This window comes from Lontra canadensis, unplaced genomic scaffold (assembly GCF_010015895.1).
Source record: "Lontra canadensis isolate GAN:19392208 unplaced genomic scaffold, GSC_riverotter_1.0 scaffold506, whole genome shotgun sequence".
NCBI classification, from domain to species: Eukaryota; Metazoa; Chordata; class Mammalia; order Carnivora; family Mustelidae; genus Lontra; species Lontra canadensis.
In genome coordinates this window covers 30,375-46,764 of record NW_022631497.1, presented here as the reverse complement: position 1 = coordinate 46,764, position 16,390 = coordinate 30,375, and the positions used below count along the sequence as shown (strand labels likewise).

The following is a 16,390-nucleotide window of genomic DNA, read 5'->3' as shown; positions in this document are numbered from 1 at the left end:
CTCCCTCTCCCTCTGCGTGCTGCTCCCCCCTCTTGTGCTTGCTCTCTGTCAAAAAAAAAAAAATTGAAATTTTTATAAAATGATAATGATCATCATCATAATCAATCACCATCCTTTTCCTCATAAATTTGTACACCTAAAAGGAGGGTGACAACTACTCTGTGCCATATAAGTGCCTGATATTAAATGTATTTGGGTATGATGAATTGATCACATAGAAATCCAGTTACTGGGGCGCCTGGGTGGCTCAGTGGGTTAAGCCGCTGCCTTCGGCTCAGGTCATGATCTCAGGGTCCTGGGATCGAGTTCCACATCGGGCTCTCTGCTCAGCAGGGAGCCTGCTTCCCTTCCTCTCTCTCTGCCTGCCTCTCTGCCTACTTGTGATCTCGGTCTGTCAAATAAATAAATAAAATCTTAAAAAACAAAAAAAAATCCAGTTACTTTGCAGTAGAATGGAAACTTTTTACTCTGATTTTGGCTCTCCGTTTTGACCAAGGTTGAGTGCTCCCCTCCCCTTTTTTTTTTGGATGATGAGATATTGTACCTATCTTTAGAAAGAGATTGCATTTTGGGGGGAAAAACCAAGTTTTCTTTTTGTTTACTTGAACCATCTGTGTTTTTATACATCTTAATTTCTTGCCCATCCTTCCTCCCTTTACTACCTCTGTCCTCAACCTGTTTACATTTTTGAAGAAAGTGGCAGGCTTGGTGGGAGGGAATTTAGTAAAATAGTCGTGTGTCAGAGTGAGTCTTAATGATAAGGATTACCTTGTTTTTTTTGGGTTTTTTTTGACAGCTAGTGGGAGATTTGAGAGTTGAGATTCCAACAGCTGTGTCAACTCTGCTTAATGCAGATGAAGCTTGGCAGCCCTTGTTACAGCCTGGAGTAATCTACAATCCTGTATCTTGTTCAGTGTGACAGTTAACCGTTACTGTGGGTACTTTTAATTTTAAAATTTCCTGATTTGCATTTAAATGAACCATCTTAACATTGCATTAACTTAACCTTGCTGTTAAAAAAAAAAAAAAACAAAAAAAAAAAAACGGCACCCAGTAGCAAGGTAAGGATATTCTAAAGCTTTGAAGCAGACAGGTTTTAAGAGTGATGTGGCTATTCTGTTGTAAATGAACATTTAATGTCTTTAGAGACGGTATGTAAGCTCTTTGCCCGAATGAGGCAGTTTGCTAACAATCAGTCTCCTTGGTTCTGATAGAACTATGGGTATATTTTCTGCTTGTTGCTTCTCCAGTTCTCTCTCATGAAGATTGCTAGTCAAACGCCTACATCTCTGCCCCTTTCTGAATTTATAGCAAACTTTTGCGTAATAGCCAGGATTGGTATTTATAAATAAGGTAATGAAGACTGAATAACTATAGTTTAACTTTTTATTTAGTTCCACTAAGCATGATCCCTCCTGAAAAAACCTAAGGTTGCTGTAATTCATTAAGGTTGGCTAGCTCTAGTACGTTTTGTAATAGATCTTGTGAAGGAGTGCTCTGTAAGTTAATTGGAAAACTAGAAACTGCCAAGAGTTTAAAAGTTATTTGTTTAGCTACTCTAAACAATATCATTAATTGTAGGGAAACAGAAGATATGACTAAGATTAAGGCAGGAGCTTTGTCTTGGTAAGCTTGTAAATATTTTAAAATCAGTTTGCATAAATTCAGTTCAACTAATACTGTATCTGCTCTGCATAAAGCAGCTTGCCAGCAACTTAAGGGATATAAAGAAGCATAAGCGTAGTTACTATCCTTAAAATATAGCTAGGAAGACCACAGGCTAACCCTGGGAGAAATTGCATCCAATAAATTAATTCCAAAGCTATTGAGAGATAACCTAAATGAAAGGAATATTAGGATTTCAGTCCTGGAAGGACTTGGAGCCTAGAATTCAGTCCCTTCTATTTTATAGTTGAGAAAACTGAGGATCCAGAAAGGTGATGTGACTTGCCCAAGGTCAGAGCGTAAGTTAGTGACAAAGCTGGTACCAAGAAGTCATGTTCTTTCCGGATAACATATTCTCATTAGACTTTAAATGCTCTTAGAACTTCTGCTTCCTGAAATCATTTTCGGGTTGGGGTCAGCAAAAGCATAAATTGGTTCGGTAGTATAATTTCATGATGTTTAGCATCACTCTTGGCAGGGCCTTTGATTAAAGGTGCTGCACAAGGCAGTCTGCTTCCATCATGGTTATTGTAAGACTTGAAAACACACTGAATGGCTTCTCAATTTTCAAGTGTCAGTATATTTCAAGTTTTTCAATGTGAGTGAGTGATTGAGTCCTTTGCCTTAATGCTTTTAGCAGCAGGTGGAGTCTGGTGAATTTTTATGGGGAGATTAGAGACCTCCTCAGAGATATTACTTAACAGGATGTAGAGTTCTAGAACATAGAACTGAAGGGACTTAGGGGAGAACTTGTTCGTTGGTTGCAAAGTCTTGGCCAACAGTGTAAACAGTACTTAGACGTTTTTGTTTGCCCTACGTAGTGGTAAGATATTTTGGGATGAGTTGCTAACACTGAAGTTATGAGGCTTTACATGAAAGTCTACGTCTCTGGGTCTCTTGAAAAAATTGCGTGATCTACCAACCCTATGTCTGCGTGATAGAGTGCCTGCCTGGAGCTAATGGGCAGCTGGGCACATGTTTTCTCCATTTACCTGTCCTGGTCTCTCCTAATGGGGTCCCTGAGAAGTCGGGTGTCATTTGCAACTCATTATTGTTCTTACACTTTGCCTTTTTTTCAAGTTAAGAAGAAAGTGGAATTATTTTGTACCACAGAGTATCAAAATAAGAAAAACAAAAGACCAAGTAGGCTTTTTTTTGGAGAATGTTTTTATTATTAGCAAGTGTACAAATCTTCAGGGTACTCTTGTTCTTTAAGCCAAAAGGCTAGTTTTTCTTACAAGTTTCAGAGAAACCTTTTTCTTTCTTTCTTTTTTTTTTTTCTTTTTCTGACTTGGTCTGCCCAGTCTTCACAGGCTTACCTTGCACAGCTTCCTCCCCCTTTGTGGTATCTCTAAAACAGCTTTCCTGCCCTTCAACAGCTTCCCGATGGTCTGAAACTCTTGTTTCTTTGCTTGGGACTCTCATCTTGGGCCCCACTTTTGCTCATGAAGGAAAAATGGGTCCAAGTTTGCATAGGCAAAGGGGCTCCTGGTGGCTCAGTTGGTTGTGTCTGACTTTGGGTTTTGGCTCAGGTCATGATCTTAGGGTCATGAGATTGAGCTCCGCCTCAGGTTCTGTGCTCAGCCCAGAGTTTATTTCTTTGGAAAAGTGAATTGTTACTATATTGCACTTGTTTAATAATTAACACAAATGTGACCACATATCTCCTTGGAACCAGCTTCACTTAATGTCTGGCACCTTCCTCTACAACTCTTGGAAGATTTTCTGCTTTATTTGTGTTGATGTATTGGTGGTGGAATGCTAGGATACAGAAATGCAGGGTCCATGGGGCAAATCACTCTTTCTGAAATGTCTTATCTGTGACATTCGATGACATTTGCTTTAGCTGTTGTCAGCCCTTTAGCAATCTAGAGCACTCCATCTCTAAGGTTTACTGACTTGGGCTGATCAGTTTCGTGGACAAATAACCTTTATAATCCAAAGTGTAGGCCTGACATAATGTTAAGTTTAGAGAGCAAATTTGCCCGCTTGCAATTAAAAAAATTTCCCGGAAACTGGCATTCTGTTATCAGATTAAGCAAATCCAAATTTCTTTTGGCATCCCATCTCCAGTGATTTTAGGATGTTTTGATGCTTAGATAAATCTGTGAAATGTTAGATGATGCCTGCACTAACGTTTTCAAAAATATCTGAGGGCCTACCTATCTATGCCTCAAGCGTGCATTTATGGGCGAAGAAACAGACAGTTTTATATTAAAATTGTCAAGAGTGGGCTAGTCATAGACATGTGCAGTTCTACCTTGTCCTAGTTGTCATTGTAATGTGTAGAATTTAGGTGTTGATGTTGCTTTCTGTAGAGTCTAGAACTGTGCTGTCTGATAAGGTAGTCACTAGTGAATATTCAACATTAATTAAAATAAAATAAAATAAAATAAAATCAGTCCTCAGCCACACTAGTCACATTTCAGGACATCTTTCTCCCTCTTTCCTCTTTCTCCCACCTCTCCCTTCCTGCTTCTCTCCCTGTCTGCACTTCTTTCTCCTCCTGCCTTCTTCCCCTTCCCTCTACTCCCGCTCCCTTCTCCATTCTCCTTCTACCCCTCACTCTCTTTCCATCTCATCAGCATTCCTTTCCCTCTTTGCCTCCGTTCTTCCCTTTCTTTCTTCTTCCCACTCTCCCATCCACTTTCCTCTCCTCTCTGTATATGACATACTTAATGCATTGTGTTTTTTGAACCATATGAAAGTAAGTTGCAGACATCTCATGTCTATTACATGCAACAAGGACATAACTACAGTATAATGATGAAAATATGCAAATTTGATGTCTAATTTAGAACTTATATTTTATCGTCTCAGTTGTGCCCCCCCCCCCCGCCCCTCCTTCAAGTACAGTTTCATTCCAGATTACTGCATTGGTTGTCATGTCTCTTTAGCCTCCTTTAGTCTGGAAGAATTTCTTTCTTTGTTTTTCTGACCTTGACGTCTTTGAAGACTAAAGCCAATTATTTTGTAGACTATGCCTCACTTTGAGTTTGGTGTTTCCTCATGACAAGATTGAGACTCTGTAGTTTTGGTAGGAAATACTAAAGTCATGTTCTGTCCTTCCCCATGCATCATATCAGGAAGTATATGATGTCAGTTTGTCCTGTTATAGGGGATGCTGATTTTGATCACTTGATTAAAGTCGTGTCTGCAAGGTTTTTCCACTTTGAAGTTCCTATAACTAACTCCCCCCCCCCCCCCCAACAGTAAATAATCTGTTGGTAATTACCATGAGAGTATGTAAATAATCATTTTCTTTGTAAACTTTCAACCACTTGGTTTAGCATTCAGGATGCTGATCATTCAGGATGATTCTTGAGTGAATCCATTATTATGATGGTTTCTAAATGGTGATTTTTCTAAACCCATTATTCCTCTGCATTTATTATTTTCCTGTTGTATGGAAGAACTCCTTTATTTTAATTAGCCTGGGTTCTCATTTTATTGAGTGGATCATAATCTGTTTAATTTAATCTTCAGGAAAGCCTTCTGAAGGTAATGATTGTCTTATTTTATAAATGAGTAAGGAAGAGTGGTTAAGTTATGATCAAACCTGCCTTTTTTTTTTTTTTTAAGATTTTATTTATTTGTTTGACAGACAGAGATCACAAGTAGGCAGAGAGGCAGGCAGAGAAAGAGAGGGGGAAGCATGCTCCCTGCCAAGCAGAGACCCCAATGAGGGGCCTTATCCCAGAACCCTGGGATCAGGACCTGAGCTGAAGGCAGAGGCTTTAACCCACTGAGCCACCCAGGCGCCCCTCAAACTTGCCTTTTGATTGTATTGTCCTCTTCGTATAAAGATGTAAAGATTATAAAATGAAGATTCTGCTTTTTTAATTACAAAAGTAACTTTTTCTAACTACCTGTATGATTTTTATAATACCAGAAAATACAGTTAAGCAAAAAGGATGTTTAAACTACCCATAATCCACACTTTAGAAATAACACTATTGTTAATATTTTGGTTTATGCATTTAGATATCTTTATTCCTCCCTGAAGTCATACTTTATATTGTTTTGAAATCTCTTTAGCATCTTCAGTAGTATATTTGGAACATTTTCTCATAAGCTTCTGTAACATCTTCCCCATTTTATTAGATGAGAAATTTCAGGTATACAAAGAAGGTAAAAGAATAAATCTGAGAACACCCGTCGACATGTCCTCTACCTATACTTAATAGTTATGAGTATTTTTTCATAATTCCTTGATCTGTATATGTGTATATTTTTTTTGCTGAACTATTGGAAAGTTGCAGAAATCTTTACATTTTACCCCTAAATATTTCAGCATGCATCTCCTAGAAATTGTCATTTTTTTCTACATAGTCACAATTTCATTATCACACCTATGAAATTGAGCAGTAATTATGTAATAACATTTAATATTTAATAAGTATTGAAGACCAATTTCCTTAGATATGTCTTTTTTTTTTAAGATTTTATTTATTTGAGAGAGAGAATGAGAAGAGTCAGAGGGAGAAGGAGACTCCCTGCTGAGCAGGGAGCCCGATGTGGGGACTCGATCCAGGACCCTGAGATCTTGACCTGAGCCAAAGGCAGTTGCTTACCAACGTAGCCATGCAGGCACTCTTCCTTACAAATGTCTTAATAGCTGCTTGTCTCAAGCTGTTGTCTAAATATGGTACATGTATTGCATTAGATTTCTTATGTCTCTTGAGTGTTTCAGTCTAGAATAGTCTTGCTACCCTCTCCCCCAAAACTCTGACTTTCTGAAGAATTGAAGCCCTGTTATCTTGTAAGGTACCCTCCATTCTGGATTTGTTTGTTTTCCCATGGTGTTGCTTACCATGCTTCTGTATCCCCTATAAGGTTGACATTGAACCTAGGCCAGTTTTTTATTTTATTATTTTTAAAAAAATTTTTTAAACATTTTATTTATTTGACACAGAGAGAGAGAGTACAAGCAGGGGGAGTGGCAGGGAGAAGGAGAAGGAGGCTCCCACAGAGCAGGAAGCAGAGCAGGGAGCAGAGCAGGGAGCCAGACGATCCCAGGTGGGATCATGACCTGAGCTGAAGGCAGGTGCTTAATTAACCAACTGAGCCACTCAGGCATCCCTAGGCCAAGTTTTTAAAACTGTGGTGAATTTGGATTAGAAAAATTTTGTCTTTGTTTTCACTATTAACAGGAATTTAGCATTTCTATTATTGTAGATAACAAACTACAGTTTTCAGTTGAACCTGTACCTTTGTCACCAGTAGGAATCTCAGTGTTTTTCATATCTGCAATAATTACAACGTTACCTTGAAAAATGTGCATGTTCATTGTTACTTTGAAGTAGTTGTCAGACTTCTTGCTAAGTCTTATTTAATATTAATAAAGAAGCACATATGTTACTGTGTCATCTATTTGTAAAGTATCTTGACAACTAAATATCAGTATATGTGTTTCCTTTGTAATCTTTTGAATTGTGTTGTATGCATTTGAAAAACAATATTGGAAAGGGTCTTATAGCTGCCTGTTCAGTACAGAAGCTACTAGCTACAAGTGGCTCTTGAACAGGTGAAATGTGACATCTTTGACTTTAAATGTGCCCTGAGTATAAAGCAAATCCCAGATTTGGACACTTAATACTTATGTGAAATACCTCTAATAATTTAAGAAATGTTTACATGGCAAAATACTTTTTGGATATATTGTGTACAGTCATCCATTTCTTTTTAATGTTATTAAAAAAATTTCATAGGTGGCTTACACTGTATTTCTGTTGGACAGACATTGGTGTTTAGGCTTTACTAGACTGCCAAAAAGCTCTATGGCATTGAAAAAGGTTTTGAATCCCTACATAGAGGCTTCAGTAGACTCCATTTACTCTAGTTAAACATTTATTTTTGCTGTTGCACGACTACTCATTTTATAGTAACACCGAGGCTCTTGAAAACCTTTTATTCTTTTTTTTTTTAAAGGTTTATTTAGAGAGAGTGTGCGCAAGTGCAAGTGTGTGCGTGCACACACACGAGATGGGGGGGGTGTTGGAGCAGAGGGAGAGGAAGAGAAGCAGACTCATGTTGAGCAGGGGGCCCGCTGCTGGGCTCAATCCCAGGACCCCAGGATCATGACCTGAGCTGAAGGCAGACGCTTAACTGACTGAGCCACCCAGGTGTCCCTCTTGCAAACCTTTTAAAGTTTTTTTTTTTTTTAATTAATCAAGAGTACTTAATACTCTTAATATTGGGAGGCATATAATATCAGGTGTGTCATTGGTGATGTTAAATTTATCTGTTTAAGTGGGTGGCCATTAGATTGCAAATTTGTAAAGGTATGTCTTGGCCTGTGTAATTAGTAAGTAACTCGTGAAGTGATACTTGGGCACCTTAGAAATATCTTGTTCCCCAGTAGCCTTTCACTTAATGGTATTAACATCCATTGATATCGTTGCTGAATCAGTTACTACACTGGAGTTTGCAAAATGGTCATTTTCTAATTCTGTTAATATATCCATGGTAAACGAATTCCCTTTTTATTTTGAGAATCTCTATGGTCATAGGGTATCTTTCTGTGTACTTACCTGTCAGGCAGTTATAGTCATGTTTTTTGATACTCAGGTTTTCTTTTTTTTTAAATTTTTATTTATTTATTTGACAGAGAGCGCAAGTAGGCAGAGAGGCAGGCAGAGGGGAGAGGGAGAAGCAGGCTTGCCACTGAGCAGGGAGCCCAATGCGGGACTCGATCCCAGGACCCTGGGATCATGACCTGAGCTAAAGGCAGTCGCCCAACCAACTGAACCACCCAGGCGCCTGAATTTTTAAATTGGCCAGTGGAGCCTTTGGTTCCTCTCTGTTTTGTTAGATTAGTCTTTGTACCCTTCTTTGCTTTCTGCAGGATAGGGTATCTCAGACCTGAAAGGAACCCCCCCCCCACCTTTGGAGGAGCCCTGATTCTCTTTAATGGGAATTGGCATTTAATAGAAATAAAGACCTGGACAGTGAGAGTACTGTTTTGTTTTGTTTTTTAAGATTTTATTTATTTATTTGACAGACAGAAATCACAAGTAGGCAGAGAGGCAGGCAGAGAGAGGGAGAGGGAAGCAGGCTCCCTGCTGAGCGAGAGCGGCCTGACACGGGGCTTCATCCCAGGACCCTGAGACCATGACCATGAAGGCAGAGGCTTAAATCACTGAGCTACCCAGATGCTCCAAGAACACTTGTTTGTTTGTTTGTTTTTTTTTTTTTTATTTTCCTAAATTTTGTAAACATTGTTTTTTAAGTGTGACACAGTATTATGTGGTTGGTTATGTGATTTATTTGTGATATATGTTTTTGTTTTTGTTTTTGCTGTTGTGAACATCGTTGTATCCAAGTTTTTATATGCACCTTGATTATTCCTTTAGAATAAATTTCCAGAAGTAGAATCTCTGGGTCATAAGAACATATTCTTTTAAGATTTTAAATACCAAGTTGGTTGTCTAGAAAGTTTATAGTTAGTGTTTACTTCAGTTATGTACCTCCTGTCTTTTTTTTTCCCCTTTAATCTTTTAGGCACTACTTTTAGAAGCAAATGCTGTTTGGTGTTTTTGTTGAAGTCTTTTCCCCTAGTCTTAAAGCCTCTGTCTAATGGAAGTTTACCTTGACAATGATACATTGATACTTGACTAAGCGTGACTTGAAATTTTTCTGGCTGTGAGTGATAATAGTTGTAGATGCAGAGGGCAGCAGACTTAAGCATTATGTTTTAATAGAGTAAGAATATATTCTCTAAGAAGTCATCAAAAAAGGAGTTAATGCCTTTTAGGTAATACTGTACTATAAATATTACGGAGTAAGGAAAATCAGAATCAGGCCTTCATTCACGTTAGCTTTTCATCCTGCTTCTAAATTGGTATGGAAAATCAAAGTAGAAATGTCTTGGTGCCAGAGAAGCCAAAGGGAAAGAGCTCTGTGTGTTTCAGAGTTCCTCTTGTAGTACCTCTACTGTTCACAAGCTTGACATTTGAAAGTGTAAGAGGTTAAGAGTTACCAGGCCCTCTTGTGCAGGCCCTTGAGAATTTTTTTCCCATCTGGAATTAAGTTTTGCTGATATAAAAAGTTCTTTTTTAGAAGTAGAAGATTTATTATTTATTTCTTGTTTGTGTTTGATGTTTGCCTCACATTGACCTTTTGTTTCTTTTTCAGAAATGACTTCTGTCCACACAGGCAACATAAACTTTAAGTGGGACCCCAAAAGTCTAGAGATCAGGACTCTGGCAGTTGAAAGACTGTTGGAGCCTCTTGTTACACAGGTAAGAATCTGCAAATATGTAGCTGTCATATGGTTCCATAGTAGTAGGCATGGTAAACAAACAGAGCAAGTTTAGCTCAAAGCTTTAATTTGAGTAGTTGAGTTTAGGTTGATAGTATTTAGAGGATGTGGCACCACTAATTATTTAAATAATGATACATGCATTCATTTAACCCTATGGGAACATAGTTACTGCCATTTTCTCGAGTCTTATTGGCAATAATAGGGGATAAGTGGTATGTAATGCAGCTTACCAAGTATTTGTATTTTGTAGATGGTTTCTTGGCATCACTTTTTCTTGGAAGGTACAGGTTATAGACAAGAAAGATGGGCTATGAAGCTTTGACTCTTGTCTCTTTACCATGCTTAACAGACTTCCTTGTCCAGGATCAATTAGCAGGCAATTTGAGGATATAGGTTTGCTGTGTTCTGTTGCAGATACCACAGTGTGATGCCATCTCATTAATTGTTAACAACGAGTATCACAAATACATATATGCAAATGTGTACATGCATACAAATATATTTATATATTTTAATATAATGTAGAAGTGTGTAATAAGTAAGACTCATGAACATTTACTTTCTTGAAGCCCATCCAGTATAGTTCTAAGCAGGTGTTTTGTGTGGCAAGCTATGCTAATAAAAAAATCTGTAGTCACTGTCAACCTACAGATCACCTGGTATTTTATTTATATATATATATGTATATATATGTAAATGGTGGTTGATGTTCTGGGACTTAAAGCACCATCACAATAGGCTCCTTTGGGCAGCCTTTCCTTTTTTTGTTAAGGACTTTACTAATTCATTGCTGAGATTTGTTTGAATAAACTGTGAAACAAAATCAGAAACAGTTACTTTAAAATACTTTACACTGGTTGAAAACAGTGGAAAACTTGACCTCCACATAAAGCTAACAAGTTCATTGTCAGTCTCTTTCTGGGACTTGTTCATGACATGTACAGATGTGTAACATTCTAACCAGTTTTTGATTTGTAAAACGGAACTAAAATCTAGTTAACACATGTTTGAAAAAATTAAAATATTTTTTGTTTTGCACATTGAGATAGCAAAATTATTTTGGGACCTAAATTGAGTATTGTTGCTATATTTCTTAAAAATGGAGAGTGTGTGTTATTTGTTAATGCTTGTGGAATTTATAAATGTGCTATTTCATTTAATTATGAATAATTTACTATTCCTGTCTTTAAAGATGGTGATCTTTCTGTTGTTTTCATTTTAATTGACTGCAGTTTAATTTGTAAAAATGAAACTTTTAGGTCACAACTCTGGTAAACACCAATAGTAAGGGGCCCTCAAATAAGAAGAGAGGCCGTTCCAAGAAGGCCCATGTTTTGGCTGCTTCTGTTGAACAAGCAACTGAGAATTTTTTGGAGAAGGGGGATAAAATTGCAAAGGAGAGTCAGTTTCTCAAAGAAGAGCTTGTGGCTGCAGTAGAAGATGTTCGAAAACAAGGTAGGTCAATGCTGCTTCTTATATAGAGAGAGGCAGGCTTTTCTAGAAGATTAATCCTTGCAGGTAACTTTTTATGGCCAATATTCTCATGCTTGCCAGTTGCTCAGTAATTAAAATACTCATTTGTTAGAGATGGATTAAGTTTTAATCAGGCTTCACTTTTAATCAGGAGAGGCACTAAGAAATATAGAAACACTTTATTTGGAGAATCTGAATGCACTTTTCTTGGATACCCTAAATAAGAGTTGAGTCTTAGGGGCTCCTGGTTGGCTCAGTCATTAAGCGTCTGCCTTCTGCTCAGATCACTATCTCAGGGTCCTGCGATTGAGCCCTGCATCGGGAAGCCTGCTTCTCCCTCTCCCCACCCCCCTGTGTTCCCTCTCTTGCTATCTCTCTCTCTGTCAAATGAATAAATAAAATCTTTAAAAAAAAAAAAAAAAAAGGAGGTGAGTCTTAGAAATGTTCCAACAACAGTTGAATAGGAAATAAATGGGGCAGAAGTTTACCTTTCATCCTTTGTAATACCTCTTTGTAGTTCATGCTGAAGATACAGGGGTGATAAAATGGAAAAATGTCTAGCCATTCTGTCAGGCTGGTATGGTAAATTAGCCATGCGTACTTGAAGTGGTTTGAGTTTGAAATAAAAATAAATCTGGGCTTAAAGGAATCCTGTTTTTGGGAAACTCAGAATTAATAAAGGGTGGAATTGTAACCCACAGCTTGGTATAGTGCTGATTAGAAAAACTTGTTTTTTTGATGCTACAAGTGTGATAAGACTTTACATATGGAACATTAAATTCTTAAAACTTATAGTTTTGTGTTAAACTTCTGGTTCAGCAAGAGGACTTAAATAAAGACAGCTTTTTGTGAAGCTGTTGAGTATCAACTAAGGTGAACTGAGCTCCTGTTCTGTACAGTTGCTTTACTGACTTTTGGGAGAATCTCACTGGATCTCTGATGGCTGATAGTAGTGTGTGTAGTCTATTGGAGTCTTTTTTTTTTTTTTTAAGATTTTATTTATTTATTTGACAGAGACAGAGATCACAAGCAGAGAGGCAGGCAGAGAGAGAGTGGGGAAGTAGACTCCCTGCTGAGCAGAGAGCCCAATGTGGGACTTGATCCCAGGACCCTGAGATCATGACCTGAGCTGAAGGCAGCGGCTTAACCCACTGAGCCACCCAGGCACCCAGTCCGGTGGAGTCTTATGTCTCATTCATCCCTGTGACAGTACCCAAGAAAGGGACAGTGCATTAAATGGGACAGTGCTGTCTCTAATTGTTCTGAATTTGTGAACTAAGAACCTTGATTGGTAAATATTTTTCTAAATTTTCAGGCTAAAGATAAATGTTTCTAGTATTATAAATGATGGCATTTAAATTCCATATTACTAACTGTAATATGGGTGTATGTAATTGTTATCTAGGGCTGTAATGTAAATTACTATAAACTTGGTGGCTTAGAACAACAGAAATTTACTCTCTCACAACTCCAGAGGCCAGATAACGAAATCAGGGTGTTAACAGGGATAATTCTTTCTTGGGGACTCAGTGGAAGAATCTGTTGAATGTTCTCTCCTAGCTTTTTGTGTTTGCCAGCAATCATTGGCATTCCTTGGTTTGTCGACTTGTTACTCCAGTCTCTTCCTTCATTGTCTTGTCACATGGCATTCTCCCTGTTTCTCTTTGTACAAAGTTTCCTCTTATAAGGATATCAAGCTTTGAATTAGGGTTCTCCCAAATCTAGTATGACCTCATCTTTACTTGATTATGTCTGCAAAGACCCTATTTACAAATAAGGCCACATTTGTATGTTCTGGGGGGGTATGAGTTTTGGGGGGGACATTATTTAGCCCATCAGAGTGGGCTTTGAATGAACTTATAAAGCAGTTAAATTGTCTAGTTCAGGACAATTTTTGAGCTTTTTTTTTTTTTTTTTTTTAATTTTATTGATATATTTGACAGAGAGAGGGCGATCACAATTAGGGAGACAGGCAGGCAGAGAGAGAGGAGAGAGAGAGAGAGAGAGCAAGCCTGCTTCCCTTCCTCTCTCTCTGCCTGCCTGTCTCCCTAATTGTGATCTCTGAAGCAGGCTCTCTGCTCAGCAGAGATCGATGCGGGGCTCGATGCCAGGAACCTGGGATCATGACCTGAGCTGAAGGCAGAGGCTTTAACCCCCTGAGCCACCCAGGTGCCCCAATTTTTGAGCTTCTTGTTAAGGAAATCAGAATGGCTCTCACTTCATTTTCCTCTGAGGAAGTCTGCTCCCAGGCCTTTTGCCTCAAAATAATAGAATGTGATGAATTTCACCAAATGTTCCTTAAGTCTAGTAACTAAGACATTTATTTTGAAAATATGTTTAATTTTTATAGGTAACTTTTAGTTTAACTCTGTATAATGTTCCTTGTTTCAGAAGTTTCTGTGATGCAGATTTGTAGCAATCATGGTATAATACACGCACCTCCCTCACCCCAACCATCCCCACGGTTTTGAATGCATATCTGAATTTCTGTTTTCTTTTTTTTATTTATATCCGAGAAAATCTTTTATGTGGCTCTGAATCATAAGTACTTGTCTGTCCTAGTCCAACTTTGCAATTATTTATGATCATGATCTATTCACCATAATTTGCCTTCTCTCCTTGCCTTTTCTCCTTGGGAAAAAAAAGCTAAAACAAAAATATAACTGCCTCCCATCATCATTACTGCATCAGATATGAAAAGCTGAAGTGCCTTACTTTTTTTTTTTTTTTTTTTTTTTTTTGGAGAATCTTAAGCAGTGATGAAACCTCTCTCCACTCATAAATAGAACAAAGTACATGTTATGAAAATGGTTAAGTGCATATTCTTTAATCAGCCAGACCTTGTTGGTTATGTTGTTGAAGCTGTTTACTCATCATTTGAAACCCTGTAGTGGCATTAATATGTTTGCAGATTCTTTGACACCCCTCCCTTAAAGTGGAGCCTGACTTTGATCCTCTTGAATGTATGTTGGACTTAAAGACTCTCACTTCTGTAAAGAATAAAATATGGTAGAAATGATGTTACCTACTTTCAAAGGGAAGCAAAGTCATAAAGGGAGTATAGTATCTGCCTTGCTCTTTCTCATGGATTATTCACTTTGGGGGAAGCTGTCAGTACCAGTTTGCCAAGCTTCTGAGTAAGCCACCTTAGAAGCAGATCCTCCAGCTCCCGAGGGGTTTTAAAAGATTGCAGTCCTAACCAACTCCAAAGTCCTGAAGACTCAGGAGATACTAAATACTTATTTTAAGCTACCACCTTTTGGGGGAATTTGTTAGACAGCAAAAGATAATTAATACAGACACCTTTCCCAGCCCTGGCTTCAGTGGTCCTGAGCACTTAAATGAAACTCCGAATCAGGTGCTCTGAATTTTACTGGTATATAAAACACAGACTAATTACGATTTACCTAAAGCTCCACGGCGGATTGACTAATAAATTAGAGTTAGAATTCTTTGCGTTTTGAGTTTGTTGTTTATCCACTGGGATGCTTCATTGGTAAAGGATGTATAATACTTCTTTGTTCTGAATCAACTTGAAGTACTTCTATTTAGTACATGTTTGCAGTTTTTTTTTTTTTTCTTGTAAAGGGTCAAGTAGTAAATATTTTACACTTGATCTTAGCTAAAAGGCCGAGAAGTGATTCAAATAGTAAATATTTTAGACTTTACTGGTTATAAGGTCTCTGTTAACATTATTCAGTTCTACAGTTGTGTTGGGAAAGCGGCTATAGGTAACATATAAACAAATGGGTGTGGCTGTGTTCCAGTAGAACTTATTTATAAAACAGATGGTGGGCCAGATTTGACCCATAGGCTCTGGTTAGCTGACCTCATATGAGGGTTTTCAGGTAGTTAAAGATACGAGCTTACTGTTTTCAATAAACAGTTTGTGTATTTATTTATAATACTTTGAGCTGAAAGTTAAGCTTTTTATTTTATATTTTTCATTTTGTACAAGTGCTGTGCCTTCTGTGCAGTCATCAATAAACAGACTTAAATGTATACAGTTTTTCAGCGTAACTTAATTTTCTTTTTGTATTTGCCCTGATATATGAATAATAAGCACAGATATTTGTGAGTACATTAAAACATTACCATACTAACACTGTCAGTAGGTAAAACATTAATATGCTTATACAGGGCCACTTTACTTCAAGGCCAGTGCAGTGGACATGTGAGCCTCCTGTGGTAGATGGGAGTCAGTTACTAATTGCATGCCATCCAAATTCTTGTGACCTAGGAGTTTTGTTTTACTGCAAGTCACCTCTAACTAGTTGTTGAGGAGTAACTACCTTATGTGGGCTGAGGCATGTGTATGCCTCTTAGATGTGCTCTTTTTTGGGGGATCCTTTCCACCCCAACCCTCCTACCCTGATTAGGTTATTCTTATACTTTTTCTTCCTAGAATTGGATAATTTGTTGTCTTCCCCTCTCCATGCTTCAGTAGAACAGGCTCTGTGTTGGTCTGGTGACCATCTCTCCAGCTCCTGTGTTGGTGCCCGATTTGTGATAGGCACTTAATTGTGTAAAGAGGATAATTAAGTGTGTTCTCCAAGAAGTATGTGAGAAAAGGGTCTTATCTGAAAAATTACAAGTTTTCCTTCCCAGTGCCAAATGTAAATACAGGGGTGGGGTTGGAGAGTCTTACCTTAAAAAAAAAAATTGAGATATGATTCATATAACAAAATTCACCCCTTTAAAGTATATGTGTCAGTGGTTTTAGTATATTCATGGAGTGGTACAGCTATCACCATTATCATTCCAGAACATTTTCATCTCTGCAAAAAGAAATCTTGTATTAGCAGTCACTCCTTATACATACATTATATATATGTGTTTATATATATGTGTATATATATGTATTTTCACATTACCTAAAAAAGAGTATCAGTGTATTTTATGAATCTTTGAATAGCACTCTCATGAGAAAAAGCGGGCTCTTAGCTGGGTAGGAGACATCCAAGGGACAGAGATGGAAAGGTGTAA

At 37.8% G+C, this 16,390-nt stretch overlaps 1 protein-coding gene across 1 annotated transcript in view; it reads left to right on the top strand.

Moving 5' to 3' along the window:
- The window catches only part of LOC116863076 (catenin alpha-1-like), a 55,976-nt gene that overhangs the window by 17,113 nt on the left and 22,473 nt on the right, over nucleotides 1-16,390 (top strand). The window contains exons 2-3 of the mRNA XM_032850572.1: nucleotides 9,802-9,908; nucleotides 11,191-11,386. Of these exons, the coding sequence (XP_032706463.1) occupies nucleotides 9,804-9,908; nucleotides 11,191-11,386 (301 nt within the window). The 5' untranslated portion in view covers nucleotides 9,802-9,803. The remainder of the gene's footprint in view (nucleotides 1-9,801; nucleotides 9,909-11,190; nucleotides 11,387-16,390) is intronic.